The 18239-nt window shown below is 45.9% G+C and overlaps 1 protein-coding gene across 1 annotated transcript in view; it reads right to left on the bottom strand.

Moving 5' to 3' along the window:
• LOC138663447 (zinc finger protein 773-like) overlaps positions 1-2887 on the bottom strand; it is a 31021-nt gene extending 28134 nt beyond the window's left edge. The window contains exon 1 of the mRNA XM_069749655.1: positions 2685-2887. Coding sequence (XP_069605756.1) covers positions 2685-2752 — 68 coding nt within the window. The 5' untranslated portion in view covers positions 2753-2887. The remainder of the gene's footprint in view (positions 1-2684) is intronic.
• Positions 2888-18239: the final 15352 nt, after the last annotated feature.

Genomic DNA, 18239 nt, shown 5'->3' with positions numbered 1-18239 from the left:
TAGATGAAGTATGTTCCTGGGCATGTGTATTTGTGATATTTCACCCATAATCCCCATACAGATCAATAATTATACCCATATTCCTATCAGAAGTAGATGAAATATGTTCCTGGGCATGTGTATTTGTGATATTTCACCCATAATCCCCATACAGATCAATAGATATACCCATATTCCTATCAGAAGTAGATGAAGTATGTTCCTGGGCATGTGTATTTGTGATATTTCACCCATAATCCCCATACAGAACAATAGATATACCCATATTCCTATCAGAAGTAGATGAAGTATGTTCCTGGGCATGTGTATTTGTGATATTTCACCCATAATCCCCATACAGAACAATAATTATACCCATATTCCTATCAGAAGTAGATGAAGTATGTTCCTGGGCATGTGTATTTGTGATATTTCACCCATAATCCCCATACAGAACAATAATTATACCCATATTCCTATCAGAAGTAGATGAAGTATGTTCCTGGGCATGTGTATTTGTGATATTTCACCCATAATCCCCATACAGAACAATAATTATACCCATATTCCTATCAGAAGTAGATGAAGTATGTTCCTGGGCATGTGTATTTGTGATATTTCACCCATAATCCCCATACAGATCAATAATTATACTCATATTCCTATCAGAAGTAGATGAAGTATGTTCCTGGGCATGTGTATTTGTGATATTTCACCCATAATCCCCATACAGATCAATAGATATACCCATATTCCTATCAGAAGTAGATGAAATATGTTCCTGGGCATGTGTATTTGTGATATTTCACCCATAATCCCCATACAGATCAATAATTATACCCATATTCCTATCAGAAGTAGATGAAGTATGTTCCTGGGCATGTGTATTTGTGATATTTCACCCATAATCCCCATACAGATCAATAATTATACCCATATTCCTATCAGAAGTAGATGAAGTATGTTCCTGGGCATGTGTATTTGTGATATTTCACCCATAATCCTCATACAGATCAATAGATATACCCATATTCCTATCAGAAGTAGATGAATTATGTTCCTGGGCATGTGTATTTGTGATATTTCACCCATAATCCCCATACAGATCAATAATTATACCCATATTCCTATCAGAAGTAGATGAAGTATGTTCCTGAGCATGTGTATTTGTGATATTTCACCAATAATCCCCATACAGATCAATAGATATACCCATATTCCTATCAGAAGTAGATGAATTATGTTCCTGGGCATGTGTATTTGTGATATTTCACCCATAATCCCCATACAGATCAATAATTATACCCATATTCCTATCAGAAGTAGATGAAGTATGTTCCTGGGCATGTGTATTTGTGATATTTCACCCATAATCCTCATACAGATCAATAGATATACCCATATTCCTATCAGAAGTAGATGAATTATGTTCCTGGGCATGTGTATTTGTGATATTTCACCCATAATCCCCATACAGATCAATAATTATACCCATATTCCTATCAGAAGTAGATGAAGTATGTTCCTGAGCATGTGTATTTGTGATATTTCACCAATAATCCCCATACAGATCAATAGATATACCCATATTCCTATCAGAAGTAGATGAAATATGTTCCTGAGCATGTATATTTGTGATATTTCACCCATAATCCCCATACAGAACAATAATTATACCCATATTCCTATCAGAAGTAGATGAATTATGTTCCTGGGCATGTGTATTTGTGATATTTCACCCATAATCCCCATACAGATCAATAATTATACCCATATTCCTATCAGAAGTAGATGAAGTATGTTCCTGGGCATGTGTATTTGTGATATTTCACCAATAATCCCCATACAGATCAATAGATATACACATATTCCTATCAGAAGTAGATGAAGTATGTTCCTGGGCATGTGTATTTGTGATATTTCACCCATAATCCCCATACAGAACAATAATTATACCCATATTCCTATCAGAAGTAGATGAAATATGTTCCTGAGCATGTGTATTTGTGATATTTCACCCATAATCCCCATACAGAACAATAATTATACCCATATTCCTATCAGAAGTAGATGAAGTATGTTCCTGGGCATGTGTATTTGTGATATTTCACCCATAATCCCCATACAGATCAATAATTATACTCATATTCCTATCAGAAGTAGATGAAGTATGTTCCTGGGCATGTGTATTTGTGATATTTCACCCATAATCCCCATACAGATCAATAGTTATACCCATATTCCTATGAGATGTTGATGAGATATATCACCAGGCGTGTGTAACCCGATATTCTACACATAATCCCATATAGTTACAATCTTTTTTCCCTGGTTCTATTATTAAACTTTATTCCAGCCCTGTGGATGTTCTGATTCATTTCAGTATTTCTATTGAATTCCCTTCTTGCTATATTACAAGAAGTCATTTCCTGGGCTGCATGTGTAAAATGTGCTGCCATCTAGTGGTGGAGTCTAGTATTGCAGCCCATCATCCCATCATCCCAATATGCAGTTTAGCCCGTCCCACAGACAGGACAGACGGAAGTGACCCTTAGACAATTATATAGTAGATTGTAAGAACAAGACAGGAGATATATGAGGCCAACGTCTCCATGTACAGGGTTTATTTTTCTCAGGATATGATCTTTTTTCTTTGGTAGTTTCCCCCCATTAGAAGGGACACCTGTGGATATTGAGGTCTTTACCTGCTACAGTCCTGGTGGGATTTACTCAGTAAAGTGGCCGTTGGACAAACGTCACCATCAATTACCATCAGACTGAAGGAACATCGCTCCTCTATTCGGTTCTATGGATCCAGGATGAAATCCACTGCGGCCCCTGCAAGAAAAGAAGGAGAAAGAGCAGAAGTTGGGTGAGACCACCGAGGCCTGAGATTTCTATGGCTGCTCTGTGCGCACAGGACCTGTGATGAGGTCACAGGAGGGGAGGAGTCAGGGGTCACATGATCAGGGGCCTCAGTGTATGCAGGACTCTGCTGTGCTGGTTGTCATGGTGCTGGATGAGGGGAAGTTTATGTGTGGAGTCAGGAGGGGTTTACAGTGTGGATGTAGCAGAGCCGTGTATGTACGAGGTGTACGGAGCGGAGCCATGTGTGTACGAGGTGTTATGGAGCGGAGCCGTGTGTGTACGAGGTGTACGGAGCAGAGCCGTGTATGTACGAGGTGTACGGAGCGGAGCCATGTGTGTACGAGGTGTTATGGAGCGGAGCCGTGTGTGTACGAGGTGTACGGAGCAGTGTGTGTATGAGGTATACAGAGCGGAGCCGTGTGTACTACATGTACAGAGCAGAGCCGAGTGTGTATGAGGTGTACGGAGAGGAGCCGTGGGTGTAATACATGTATGGAGCAGAGCCGTGTGTCTATGAGGTGTAAGACATGTATGGAGCGGAGCCGTGTGTAAGAGGTGTACGGAGCGGAGCCGTGTGTAAGAGGTGTACGGAGCGGAGCCGTGTGTAAGAGGTGTACGGAGCGGAGCCGTGTGTAAGAGGTGTACGGAGCGGAGCCGTGTGTAAGAGGTGTACGGAGCGGAGCCGTGTGTAAGAGGTGTACGGAGCGGAGTCGTGTGTAAGAGGTGTATGGAGCAGAGCCGTGCATGTATGACATGTACAAAGCAGAGCCGTGCGTTTGTGCGCAGTGGCTACGGCATTACTGTGTATGGCAGGCAGTCCCGGCATGGTTACTGGCTGTCTAACAGCTGTGAAACATGCGGGGTGAGGACTCAAGTGAAGGGAGAGCCTGGGAGGTGGAAGTTGTTGTGGTAACGGGGGCTGTGATGATGCTGTTGAGTTTTCTGTATATGTGTGATGTTATATTTTATCCCCATGGCCGGCATTTTATGTTTGGCTCTCCTACAGGCTAGGCCTATGGCCGTCCCTGGGAATACGGGAGGTCCATCCACTAGGGGACCCATACACCATACAGTAGATGGGGACACAGTTTGCACTACACTGGGTATTATATAGTTAATACTGTTGGGATTAGCCCATTGTTCGGAGGGGTTAGATGAGGTTTTATAGAGAATGTTTTCCGTCAGTCAGAGTGTAGCAAGTTATCCAGGAGATGTATGGTTATTTTCAGGATGACCTTCAGGTCCTGGATAAATAGCTGGACGCTCGGCCGGAGCTCCTCCGTCTGCTTGTTCTCACATGCCGTCACGGTGGTTGCCCTCTAAGGCCGGCGTCACACTTGCGAGTTTTACGGACGTAAGAGCGCAGAAACTACGTCCGTAAAACTCGCAAAAAATACGGCACAATTATTCTCTATGCCCCTGCTCCTATCTGCCGTATTTTACTGATCAGTATTATACGGCTTTCTACGGCCGTACAAAATCGCAGCATGCTGCGTTTGTCACCGTACTGCGCAAGAAATACGCCAATGAAAGTCTATGGAAGTGTGAAAAATACGGATTACACACGGACAAGCAGTGTGACTTGCGAGAAATACGCAGCGGTGTTAGAGAGAAAAGCCGGCAATTCAGTGCGGTGTACAGTAAAATCACACTGACAGCTTACAGTAGAATAGGTAGAATAAATGTCTACACATAGAATAGGTATATATATATATATGTCAGTGAGACACATATATGTATATATATTAATATTTATTCCAGCGCTATACAGCTTGAAAGCCGGTAATTCAATTACCGGCTTTTTCTTTCTCCTTCCTAAACCCGACATGATTTGAGACCTGGTTTACATACAGTGTATGCCTGTGAGCTTTCTAGGTAAGTTCCCACGATCTATGAACAGCCAGCAGAGGGCGCCTCACCGCAAATGAAGCAAAATATAGATCATTGATCTATATTTAGCCTCATTCCCCGGGGTTTTGCAGCGAGGAGCAGCCTGCATTAGCGGAACTCCTTGCTGCAAAATGTTTTAACCCCTTCAGAAGGATTTACATCGTTGGACGTTACAGATCTGCGGAGGGTAAGTATATTGTTGGTTTATTATGTTTTTTTACTTACAGAACGAGGGTCTTCAGTGAGTGGATTGGGCGTAGAATAAAATACTCCAACAACCATTGTTTTTATTTCATTAAAATAATTTTTAATAATGTGTTTGTGTTTTATTTAACCCTTTACTACAATTGGATTAATAATGGATAGGTGTCATAATTGACGCCTCTCCATTATTAATTAGGCTTAATGTCACCTTACAATAGCAAGGTGGCATTAACCCTTCATTACCCCATATCCCACCGCTACACGGGAATGGGAAGAGAGTGGCCAAGTGCCAGAATAGGCACATCTTCCAGATGTGCCTGTTCTGGGGTGGCTGGGGGCAGGTGTTTTTAGCCAGGGGGACCAATAACCGTGGACCCTCTCCAGGCTATTAATATCTGCCCTCAGTCACTGGCTTTACTACTCTGGCGGAGAAAATTGTGCAGGAGCCCACGCCAATTTTTTCCGCCATTTAACCCTTTATTTTAAGAGCTAGAACGGCCAAATTTTGCAGATACACACTACTGACATTAGTAGTGTGGAATCTGCAAAAAACAAAAAAAATGGAGAGAAGACATGGTTTACTGTATGTAAACCATGTCTCAAATCATGTCGGGTTTAGGAAGGAGAAAGAAAAAGCCGGTAATTGAATTACCGGCTTTCAAGCTGTATAGCGCTGGAATAAATATTAATATATATACATATATGTGTCTCACTGACATATATATATATATATATATATATAGACAGTGTATATATATATTTTCTTTTCTTTTTGGGACACATGGATCACTTCTATAGCGGTATGTTGGTTTTGCAAGCCTGCGAGAAAACCACGCAGTACGGATGCCATACGGATTACATACGGAGGATGCCATGCGCAAAAAACGCTGACACACCCTGCCTACGGAGGAGCTGCGGACCACTATTTTCGGGACTTTTCAGCGTATTACGGCCGTAATATACGGACCGTATTGTTTTACGCTGTGTGTGACGCCGGCCTAAGGCTTCTATCACAATTCCGTCTTCCAAATCTGCACAGGATCCGTCAAGACGTTGAAATGACGGATCCTGTGCAGATTGTGGAAAACATGTGCACTGGGCCCGTCTTTCTGACGGACCCGTCGAGGCTATGTGCACCTGTTGTGTTTGTACAAAAGGTAAACTTTTTTGATGCAAAATATTAAAAACATCTAAAATATCCCCACAAAAAACTTTCCCCTGATGAAGCCGTCCTTGTAACGGCGACACGCGTAGGGTTCCGCCCCACGCTGATCCTCGCCACCTTTATTCTCCCTGGTGACCACCTGTTTGTCCTTTGGGTCACATGTTTGGCCCAGGCGTTATACTATAGACCAGCACCAGTGGCAATTGGTCTTTCTGTGCTGGGACTTTTGCGGTCATTACCGCCAATAAGTGATTTAACCACTTGTTTCATCTGGAATTCACATGATCTTACATCAGCCCTTTTTGTTTCTTGGTCCGCTTCTTTTTATCTGGCATACAGGTTGTAGCTTTCTCTCAGATAGAGGGTATGTTATTAGATTATATTTTGATATATAGGCTGTTTTCACCACACTATATATAATGTTTGTTTTCTCTCTGTGATATGTTTAGTGATTTGGTCACCATATTAAGCTAGGTTATATATTCTATATTTGGCTGGGAGTTACATTATATTTACTGTTACCATACAGTCTTAGGTCTAGAAAATATGTCTGGCAGGATCTTCGGGTTTTTTGTGGGGATATTTTAGATGTTTTTAATATTTTGCATCAATAAAAGTTTACCTTTTGTACATTCATACTTTATTGTGGTGTGCGGTTCTTGTTAGAGTGGCTCTTCTCTTTTTTCTGGTTCATGTTGTTTGCCACTTCTCCGCACCCCTTATATTATTTGATTGACTATAGTGTTGTGCGTCGACATCTGCTCCTTGTATTCCTGTTGTGTATGTGTCTTCACAGCGGTTTTCCGTTGCGAAAACGCATACACAACACAAACCAGATTTTAAAAAATCACAGTATTCTCACCTACAGGTGTTCCCGCACAGCGATGCTCCTGGCAGCTAGCTTTCCTAGTAATGCATTGCGAAATCTCACGAGAAGTCGCGGTCTCGCGAGACCACGACTTCTTGCGAGATTTCGCAATGTATTACTAGGAACGCTAGCTGCCGGGAGCATCGGTGACGCTGCGCGGGACGTCAGTAGATGAGAATATTGCGATTTTTTTAAATTATTTTTCACATTATATCTTGTTACTATTGATGCTGCATAGGCCGCCTCAATAGTAAAAAGAGAAAGAGAGCGAGCGAGAGAATTTGATGGGGAATTCTTGCACGCATGCTCAGTTTGAAAAGGCGGGACCCGTCGCTGGATTCCTGCTTTTCACAGCGACCTGCGCCCATAGGCTTCCATTGTAGCCAGTGACGGGCAGCGCAGGATGCGTCGCAGACCGATTTTCCTACATGCAGAAAAAACGTTCTTCTGAACCTTTTCTCTGCCCGACGGACCGTTTTTCTTACACAGGATCCAGTGAACGACGGATGACATGGATGGCCATCCGTCACAATCCGTCGCTAACACAAGTCTATGAGAAAATGCAGGATCCTGCAAATTTTTTTGCAGGATCCTGCATTCTCAAAAATCGACGGATTGTGACAGGAGCTGAAAGACGGAAGTGTGAAAGAGGCCTTAGGCTACTTTCACACTAGCGTCGGGCACTGCACGTCGCAATGCGTCGTTGTGGAGAAAAAACGCATCCTGCAAAGTTGCCCGCAGGATGCTTTTTTTCTCCATAGACTTTTATTAGCGACGCAGTACCACATGTCGCAACTGTCGTGCGACGGTTGCGTCGTGTTTTGGCAGGCCGTCGGCACCAAAAAACGTTACATGTAACGTTTTTTGGTGCGTCGTGTCCGCCATTTTCGACCGCGCATGCGCGGCTGAAACTCCGCCCCCTCCTCCCCGCAACTCTCAATGGGGCAGCGGATGCATTGTAAAACTGCATCCGCTGCCTCCGTTGGGCTGCGTTGTCATAGTATGCATCGGTACGTCGGCCCGACGCACTGCAACGTTCCAATGCCAACACTAGTGTGAAAGTAGCCTTACTCGGTCTCCAGGCTGGACAGACTACTGCTACTTTCTGTGAGAGTGGGATAGTTGCATACCTCCCAACCGTCCCGGATCCAGCGGGACTGTCCTGATTTTGACAGTCAGCCCCGCAATCCTGGGCGGGACATTAGTTGTCCCGCACTGGTTGGGAGGTGTGTATATCACCCGGTCAGCTCTCTGAGTCCCTGCACCCGCAGAGCAGCACACCACATATTGGCTGCTCTGTGCGCACAGGACCTGTGATGAGGTCACAGGATTGGAGGAGTCGGGGTCACATGATCGGGAGGACCTCCGTGTACAGGACTCTGCTGGTTGTCATGGCGCCGGACGAGGGTAAGTGTGAGGTCAGGAGGTGTTTACAGTGTGGATGTAGCAGAGCCGTGTGTGTACGAGTTGTATGGATTGGAGCAGCGTGTGAAAGGTGTATGGAGCGGAGTTGTGTGTGTAAGAGGTGTACGGAGCCGTGTGCATGAGGAGTATGGAGCACAGCCGCTTGTGTACGGAGCGGAGCAGCGTGTGAAAGGTGTATGGAGCAGAGTCGTGTGTGTAAGACGTGTACGGAGCGGAGCCATGTGTGTAAGAGGTATGCGGATCGGAGAAGAGTGTGAAAGGTGTATGGAGCAGAGTCGTGTGTGTACGAGGTGTATGGAGAGGAGCCACGTGTGTACGAGGTGTGCGGACAAGAGCCATGTGTGTACAAGGTATACGGAGCGGAGCAGCGTGTGAAATGTGTATGGAGCAGAGCCGTGTGTGTACGAGGTGTATGGAGCGGAGCCGTGTGTGTATGAGGTGTATGGAGCGGAGCCGTGCATACGAGGTGTACGGAGCGGAGCCGCATGTGCAAGGTGTATGGAGCGCAGTTGTGTGTGTACGAGGTGTATGGAGCGGAGCCGTGTGTGTACAATGTGTACGGAGCGGAGCCGCATGTGCAAGGTGTATGGAGCACAGTCGTGTGTGTACGAGGTGTACGGAGCGGAGCCGTGTGTACGAGGTGTACGGAGTGGAGCCGTGTGTGTATGAGGTGTACTGAGCGGAGCCGCATGTGTAAGGTGTATGGAGCGCAGTTGTGTGTGTATGAGGTGTATGGGGAGGAGCCGTGTGTGTATGAGGTGTACGGAGCGGAGCCGCATGTGCAAGGTGTATGGAGTGGAGTCGTGTGTGGGAGGTGTATGGAGCGGAATCGCATGTGTACGAGGTGTACGGAACGGAGCCGCATGTGCAAGGTGTATGGAGTGTAGTCGTGTGTGTATGAGGTGTATGGATCAGAGTCGTATGTGTACGAGGTGTACGGAGCGGACGCTGGCTGTGTCGGATCGGAGCAGATATTGCTCCTCGCTCTGACACTGACTGGCACAGGAGACACGGTGGTCTTTATCAGTGGCGTATCACAGCTGCAGCGACGTGAGCAGTCAGCGGTGCAGCTGGATGACACCATTCAGCACCGTTGAAGTGGAAGCTGCCGGCTGCTGCGAGGATGCGCGGTGAAAGGTGTCTGTGTGTAGTGATGGAGAAGGCAATGATGCGGGTGAGGGTAACGATATGTGGCCATTATACTGTACCCAGCATTGTGTGGGGACATTATACTGTATGGAGCATCGTGTGGGGCCATTATACTGTATGGACCATCACATGGGGCAAGTATACTGTACGCAGCATCATGTGGGGCCATTATACAGTATGGAGCATAATGTGGCCATTAATACAGTATGGAGCATTATGTGTTGCCATTATACAGTATGGGGCACTGTGTGGCCATTATACAGTATGGAGCATCATGTGGAGCCATTATACAGTAAGGAGCATCTTGTGTGGCCATTATACAGTATGGAGCATCATGTGTGGCCATTATACAGTACGAAGCATCATGTGGGGCTATTATACAGTATGGAGCATATTGTGGCCATTATACAGTATGGAGCATCATGTGTAGCCATTATACAGTATGGAGCATCATGTGTAGCCATTATACAGTATGGGGCACTGTGTGGCCATTATATAGTATGGAGCATCATGTGGAGCCATTATACAGTAAGGAGCATCTTGTGTGGCCATTGTACAGTACGCAGCATCATGTGTGGCCATTATACAGTACGAAGCATCATGTGGGGCTATTATACAGTATGGAGCATATTGTGGCCATTATACAGTATGGAGCATCATGTGTAGCCATTATACAGTATGGAGCATCATGTGTAGCCATTATACAGTATGGAGCATCATGTGGCCATTATACAGTATGGAGCATCATGTGGCCATTATACAGTATGGAGCATCATGTGTGGCTATTATACAGTATGGAGCATCATGTGTGGCTATTATACAGTATGGAGCATTATGTGTGGCCATTATACAGTATGGAGCATCATGTGTGGCCTGTTGTGAATTCTGTTGTCGAACTCCCTCCTGTGGTCATGAATGGTACTTCGGCGAGTTCTGTCTATGGGCTCCCTCTGGTGGCTATGAGTGAAGCTGCTGCTTCTGAGGTTCCTTACACAGGTGACGTGGTTTATCCTTTGGTTGGCTGCTCTATTTAACTCCTCTCAGATCGTTACTCCATGCCAGCTGCCAATGTTTTTGCATTGGTTCAGTTCGCTCCTGGATCTCTCTGGTGACCTGCCTTCTCCTGCAGAAGCTAAGTTCCTGATAGTCATTATTTGTTCACTGTTTTCTTGTCCAGCTGGTTATCATGATTTTGTCTTGCTAGCTGGAAGCTCTGGGATGCAGAGTGGCCCCTCCGCACCGTGAGTCAGTGCGGAGGTCTTTTTTGCACACTCTGCGTGGTCTTTTGTAGGTTTTTGTGCTGATCGCAAAGTTACCTTTCCTATCCTCTGTCTATTTAGTAAGTCTAGCCTCCCTTTGGTGAAACCTGTTTCATTTCTGCATTTGTGACTTTCATCTTTACTCACAGTCAATATATGTGGGGGGCTTCCTTTACCTTTGGGGAATTTCTCTGAGGCAAGGTAGGCTTTATTTTCTATCTCTAGGGCTAGATAGTTCTTAGGCTGTGACGAGGCGCCTAGGTCTGGTCAGGAGCGCTCCACGGCTATTTTTAGTGTGTGTGATAGGATTAGGGCTTGCGGTTAGCAGAGCTCCCACATCCCAGAGCTCGTCCTGTATGAGGTTTAACTATCAGGTCATTCCGGGTGCTCCTAACCACCAGGTCATAACAGTGGCCATTATACAGTATGGAGCATCATGTGGCCATTATACAGTATGGAGCATCATGTGTGGCTATTATACAGTATGGAGCATCATGTGTGGCCATTATACAGTATGGAGCATCATGTGTGGCCATTATACAGTATGGAGCATCATGTGTGGCCATTATACAGTATGGAGCATCATGTGTGGCTATTATACAGTATGGAGCATCATGTGTGGCCATTATACAGTATGGAGCATCATGTGTGGCTATTATACAGTATGGAGCATCATGTGTGGCCATCATACAGTATGGAGCATTATGTGGCCATTATACAGTATGGAGCATCATGTGTGGCCATTATACAGTATGGAGCATCATGTGGCCATTATACAGTATGGAGCATCATGTGCGGCCATTATACAGTATGGAGCACTGTGTGGCCAATATACAGTATGGAGCATCATGTGGGGCCAGTACACTGTACGCAGCATCATTTGGGGCCATTATACAGTATGGAGCACTGTGTGGCCAATATACAGTATGGAGCATCATGTGGGGCCAGTACACTGTATGCAGCATCATTTGGGACCATTATACAGTATGGAGCACTGTGTGGCCAATATACAGTATGGAGCATCATGTGGGGCCAGTACACTGTACGCAGCATCATTTGGGGCCATTATACTGTATAGATATACAAGAAAAACAGCCGCACTCAAGTCTTTATGTTTATGTAGAAAATTTTATTGTTTTTATTCAACTGCACAGGCACCACCAAATAATTTTTAAAGAAAAAGGCAGGTGATTGCGGACAACAAGGTAATGTTTCGACCAGGCTCGGTCTTTCTCAAAACCTCACTGCAAAAATAAATACAACATATAAGTGTGCTGTACAAATATACATGTGCCAAGAAAAAGGTGAAATTCATTAAGATAAAAAACAAACAACTTCCAATACAAAACTACAGAGAATATATACAGCTCGCAATACATTAGATAAGGACTCATCCTATATCCAAGGGCAATTAAATCGTAGCCTACAGAGAGCTAAGTAAAGGTCCCCTGAGATCAGGTTAGAGTAAGGACTATTACAAATAACGTTGCTGTGTTACATAGTAACATAGTAACATAGGGGCGTGGCCTGAACGTCCATGTGAGCGGACGTGTGACAGAGCGCTCCCGCTGCTAACGCTCAATTTATCCTTATAAGCCGCAGCTGAGCGGCGATTCAAGGCGCTTACCGGCTGCAGGAAAGTCCCGGGAGTGCGGCGGTGAATAGAGGCGGCCTCGAGGTCAACAAATATGACCAGGAGGAGGCAAAGAGATGCAGGAGCCGGCGAGGCTGGGACCGGCCAAGATGGCGCCGACGCCAGAGAGAAGGCGGAAAAGGACAACGCGGCATGCCAGAAGAGAATGGCGGCGGCGGCAAAGCTCCAGCAGTTTGCTAGAGTGGAGGCCGCAGGGAACACAGGAAAAGCAGAGGAGGATGCCGGAGCAGACACAGACACAGAAGGAGAGGAGGAAAGCCCAGCAGAGGAGCAGGAGGTACAACAGGGGAGCAGGGATGGTGACATGGCAGTGGTAGTAGGGGGATCTGAAGATAAGGAGTCAGGAGCAGAGCCCACTCTTAGAGATGTTTTTGCACTGGTATCAGCATGCAAACAATCCCTCACCCAGCAGCTACAGGAGGTCAAGGGGGATACAGCCCAGATAAATGCAGCCATGCAGAAGATTGACAAACGTGTGGGGGCTGTGGAGGAAAGAGTGAGCACGGCAGAAGACCATATAGTGCAGCTGCAGAAAGCGGAGAGGAAGTTTACTCAGGCAATATCGGAGCTGGCTGCAAAAAATGAGGATCTGGAGAACAGGTCCAGAAGAAATAACATTCGTATAGTGGGTGTCCCTGAAAAAATTGAGGGGAGGAATCCCACGGAGTATATTGAAAGCTGGCTCCTTGAGACCTTTGGTGATGCAGCACTGACAAAAGTATTTGCGGTAGAAAGAGCCCACAGGGTCCCACCGAAACCACCTGTCCCTGGAGCAAATCCCCGTACCATGCTTGCCAAAATCCTAAACTATAGAGACAGAGACATTATCCTGAGGAAAGCTAGAGACATGACGGATCTGACAATTGGAGGTCAAAGAGTTGCTATTTACCCTGACTATTCCGCCCTGGTACAGAAACAACGGATGATGTTCACGGGTATCAAGAGACGGCTGAGAGAACTGGGAGTGCAATACTCCATGATGTTTCCGGCACGACTGAGAGTGGTAGCGCTGGATAAGATTCATTTTTTCCAGACGCCGGAGGACGCTACCCAGTGGATAGATCTTAACGCTAAAAAGCTTAAAGGGAAAGGAGATTGAAAATGTGGGGTGGGTTAGTCGGGAGGTATTTTAATTCTTTCAAAAAGGGGAAAAAGAGATGGACTGACAGTACATTGGTAATTGAAATGTGAAGGTTGGAGGGTGGAGCTGGGTATTATTCAGGGAATGTACTGGGTGTGCTGATGCGGCGGAGAAGTACGAGGGAGGAAGGGTGTGCAGCGTACTAAAAGTTTATTTAGTTTCTTGCAGTTGTAATTTAATACAGGTTGAATTATATTGTTCTTCTAAGAATTGCGCCGAATTCTGTTATAAACGGTAGCGGGAGGCGGAAGGAGAAGGTTACGTTAACAAGAGTGTTCGCAATGGGTGATGGTGCCCCACTCTTGATAAGAGGCAGAATGTATAGTATTGGGGGGTGTGGGGGAGGGGGGGTAGGGGTAAGGGTGGGGAGGGAAGTTAGACAGCTCAGAACGGGGAGTAAAGACATAACTAAAGATGATGAGTCACATAATAGGGGACCGCTTTAAGATTTTGAGTTGGAATGTGAGAGGTCTGGCGGATAAATCTAGGAGAGCTGCGAGCTTGCAGTATGCGAAGGATCAGCGGGCTTCTATGATATGCTTGCTAGAGACGCACTTGATACAGGAGAAAGTGGACGTACTGAATAGACGTTGGATACAGAAAGGGTATCATTCTACCTTTTCGACGTACTCAAGAGGTGTGTCAGTGTTGGTGCCGGTGGGAGTGCAGTATGAAGAGGTGAAAGTATGCGTGGATGCTGAGGGTCAGTATGTGGTGATACAATGTATATTGTATGGAGTGAGATTGTGTGTGGCGGCAATGTATATTCCACCTCCATATTCAAGTAAGAAGATCAGGGAGGTGTTGGAGAGGGTGCAACGATGGGAACCACTACCACTCTTAATTATTGGGGATTTGAACAATATCTGTGATGACTTTTGGGATAAAAATAAGAACACCCAGAACAGGTCGGAGGGGCACACTACAACATTTGGTACCTATGTGCGTGAAATAGGCATGATTGATCTATGGAGAGTTAGACATGTTGGGGAGAGAGGGTACTCGTGCTACTCGCCGGCTCATGCTACGCTATCCAGAATTGATATGGCGTTGGGTAACCGCCTGTTGGACACAATGGTGGGAGAGGTGCGTTATCTGCCGAGGGCCCTTTCGGATCACAGTCCAATTGAGGTGGAGGTTAGGTTGTTGGGGACACGGACCGCAAGTGGGAGAGAATGGAAGATCCATCCTAACTGGTTACAGAGTATTGATTTGGACGGTATAGGGAAGGAGGTGACGGAATTCTTTGCTTTAAATGATGGGAGTACAGATGCTCTAACTGTTTGGGATGCAATGAAAGCGTACCTGAGAGGGTTACTATTTAGAGACATTAGTAGGTGTAAGAGGAGGACAAGGGAGGCGGAGAGAGTGGCGATGGAGGAGCTGAAAGCCGCAGAGGACGAGATGGTAGTGCTGGGGACTTCTGAGGCAGAGAAAAGGTTGAGAACAGCGCAAAATTGTATGGAAAAGATTCTGCTGGGAAAAGCTGAAAGGAAGCGGGAGTTTCAGAGGGTGGCTTATTTTCAGGAGGGAGAAACAGTGGGACACATGCTATCGGTGGTAGCCGCGGCTCAGCGTGGTACCTCGTATGTACATTCGTTGGTTTCAGATGGGGGGAGCAGGGTATCTGAAACACCTGAAATTATAAAGGTCTTTGCGGACTTTTACGCGGACTTATATTCCTCCAGGGTCAATGAGTCAGCCGGAGATACGGAGACTTTCCTTGAGAGTCTGGGTCTTCCGAAATTGAGTGAGGAGGATGGGGTGAGCCTCGATGCCCCTATCACCGAGGAGGAACTGAGTCGGGCGCTGAAGTCTATGGCTAATGGGAAGGCACCTGGGGTTGATGGGTTACCAGCCGAAATCTATAAAAGTTTGGAGGAAGTGCTGATTCCCAGATTAAAGTTAGTACTGGAGGAGGCTGGATGCCAAGGGTATCTCCCAGCATCTATGAGGGAGGCTATTATAGTGGTTATTCCGAAGGAGGATAAGGATCTGGGGAAGCCTGAGTCATATCGACCAATCTCTCTGTTAACCATCGATGTCAAACTCTTGGCCAAGGTGTTAGCTACCCGTTTGTCCAGCGTCATTGCTAGCCTTGTACATCCGGATCAGTCTGGTTTTATGCCTGACAGGTCTACAGCGGTTAATCTGCGGAGGCTGCATATGAACTTACAGCTGAAGTCTGACAACTGTGGCCGAAGGGTTATTGCATCCTTGGATGCCCATAAGGCGTTTGACAGTGTGGAGTGGGGATATCTCTGGCGGGTGTTGAAGTGTATGGGTATTGGTCCGCAATTTGTGGCATGGACTCAACTGTTATATTCACTACCAACAGCTAGAATTAGAGTGAATGGGGAACTTTCTCAGCCTATAAAGTTGGCCAGAGGTACGAGGCAGGGTTGCCCACTGTCGCCCCTTCTGTTTGCCTTAGCTGTGGAGCCACTGGCCGCTAAGATCCGACAATCGGATGAGGTTCCTGGGTTCAGATATGGGAGTGTTGAGGAGAAGATCGCGTTATATGCAGATGACATCTTACTGTTCCTGGCGGACCCGGATGAAGCCTTGAATGGGGCTATCGAGATCATTGGGAAATTTGGAGCCTTGTCGGGATTGAGGATAAATTGGGATAAATCGGTCCTCTTCGAGGTGGATGGGGTGGAGGAGAGCAGAAGTGAGCCATTGGGAGAGGGGCGGCTTAAGGTGGCATCCCTTTTCAAATACCTGGGAATATGGATCTCGATGCCAGTTACAGAGTTTTTGTATAGGAATTTGACTCCTCTCATGGGCGCCCTTAAAGCAAAAGTGGATGCGTGGAATAAATTACACCTATCGGTGGTGGGTAGGGTTAATCTCATTAAAATGGTTCTGATGCCCAAATTACTTTACGTCCTACATAATGCGCCAGTTTGGATTCCACGTGGGAAATTCCGGCAGATTAATGCTCTTTTTAGAAGCCTGATATGGGGGAGGCGGTACCCACGTATTCGACTGGAGACGCTTCAGCGACCCAAGGAAGATGGAGGATTGGCTTTACCCAATCCTGAGTTATATTTTCTTGCAGCCCAGAGCCAGCATTTGAAGGGCTGGGCGCGGGGAGCGTCTACCAGTGCGGTACAACACTTGATGGAGAGGGTGACAAACCGAAGACCGGTGGCGCAGTGTCTGGAGGATGGCTCCTTGGGAGTATTGGGGAAATTATACCCAACTATGTTTTTGATACATAAATTATGGACCAGACTGCGACATATTCGGGGGGTTACGGGGCTGACTAAATTTACACCGATATGGCTTAATAATAATTTGGTGGAGTTTGCGGCTCTTGGAGTGCTGGCGGAGTGGCAGGCCAAAGGAATCCACTTGGTGGCTCAGATAATTCAACAACAAGGATTAAAGTCCTTTTCGCAGCTGCAGGGGGAGTTTGGATTGAGACCGACTGGGGAGTATCAATATGCTCAGATGAAACATGCCTTTAAAGCGCAAAGCAAGGGCGGTGGTATTGAGATCCAGGAGGACATAGTTCTGGAATACGTATGTGGGGAAGGGTCCACAAGGGGAGTCATTACCACCCTTTATAAGGACCTTCTACATGCATATTTACTAGACTTCCCTCTAAAAGCGAGAGCGAAATGGGAAAGAGATTTAGGCCCAATGGAGGATGAAACCTGGGAGTCGGTGTTGGAGTGGGTTCCACGAGTGTCACTGAGCGAGCCGTATAGACTATCGCAGCTGTACATCTTGCACAGAGTCTATAAATCACCGGAAGTGTTGTACAGAGCGGGGTTGCGTGCGGACTCTGAATGCCCGAGATGTAAGACTGAGAATGCAGGAATATACCACATGATGTGGATATGTCCAAGACTGGTTGCTTTCTGGTTGGTGGTAATGAGCCGTGTGGAAGGGGCGTATAAATGCAGAGTGCCGAGAGATCCGATAGTGTGTATACTGGGACATGTAGAGGAAATTAGAGTGGATAACACCTGGAAGATAGCAATAGCTAGGCTATTATATATGGCAAGGAAGGTAATAGCAAGGAACTGGATCAAGGATGAGCCGCCTACAAGGGGTGAATTCCTGAAATATGTTAAACATGGTCTCAATTTGGAAAAGGGGGTATACAAAAGACGTGGGAAAATAGAAACGTTTGATAAAATGTGGTCTCCGTGGCTCGAGCTGGGATAGTAGGTATGGGAAATGGGAGGATGAGGGCCTCTGAAAGGAAGAGAGTGCTAAAGAACAAGCGGACATAAGTGATTCAAATGGCTCAAAGAGCCATCAATACTGGTAACAAAGTATAACTGGGTATGAGCTGTCAGGGGAGGGGGAGGTTTGGGTTTTGTTGGGATTGTTGGGGGTTTAGAAAATGTAAAAATTTTGTAATATACTGGAAAATGCATAAATTGTATTGTTCATATTCGCTTTCAATAAAAATCTATTTAAAATAAAAAAAACATAGTAACATAGTTAGTAAGGCCGAAAAAAGACATTTGTCCATCCAGTTCAGCCTATATTCCATCATAATAAATCCCCAGATCTACGTCCTTCTACAGAACCTAATAATTGTATGATACAATATTGTTCTGCTCCAGGAAGACATCCAGGCCTCTCTTGAACCCCTCGACTGAGTTCGCCATCAC

Source organism: Ranitomeya imitator, chromosome 2 (assembly GCF_032444005.1).
Source record: "Ranitomeya imitator isolate aRanImi1 chromosome 2, aRanImi1.pri, whole genome shotgun sequence".
Taxonomy (NCBI): Eukaryota; Metazoa; Chordata; class Amphibia; order Anura; family Dendrobatidae; genus Ranitomeya; species Ranitomeya imitator.
This window is presented reverse-complemented; position numbering and strand designations above follow the sequence as displayed.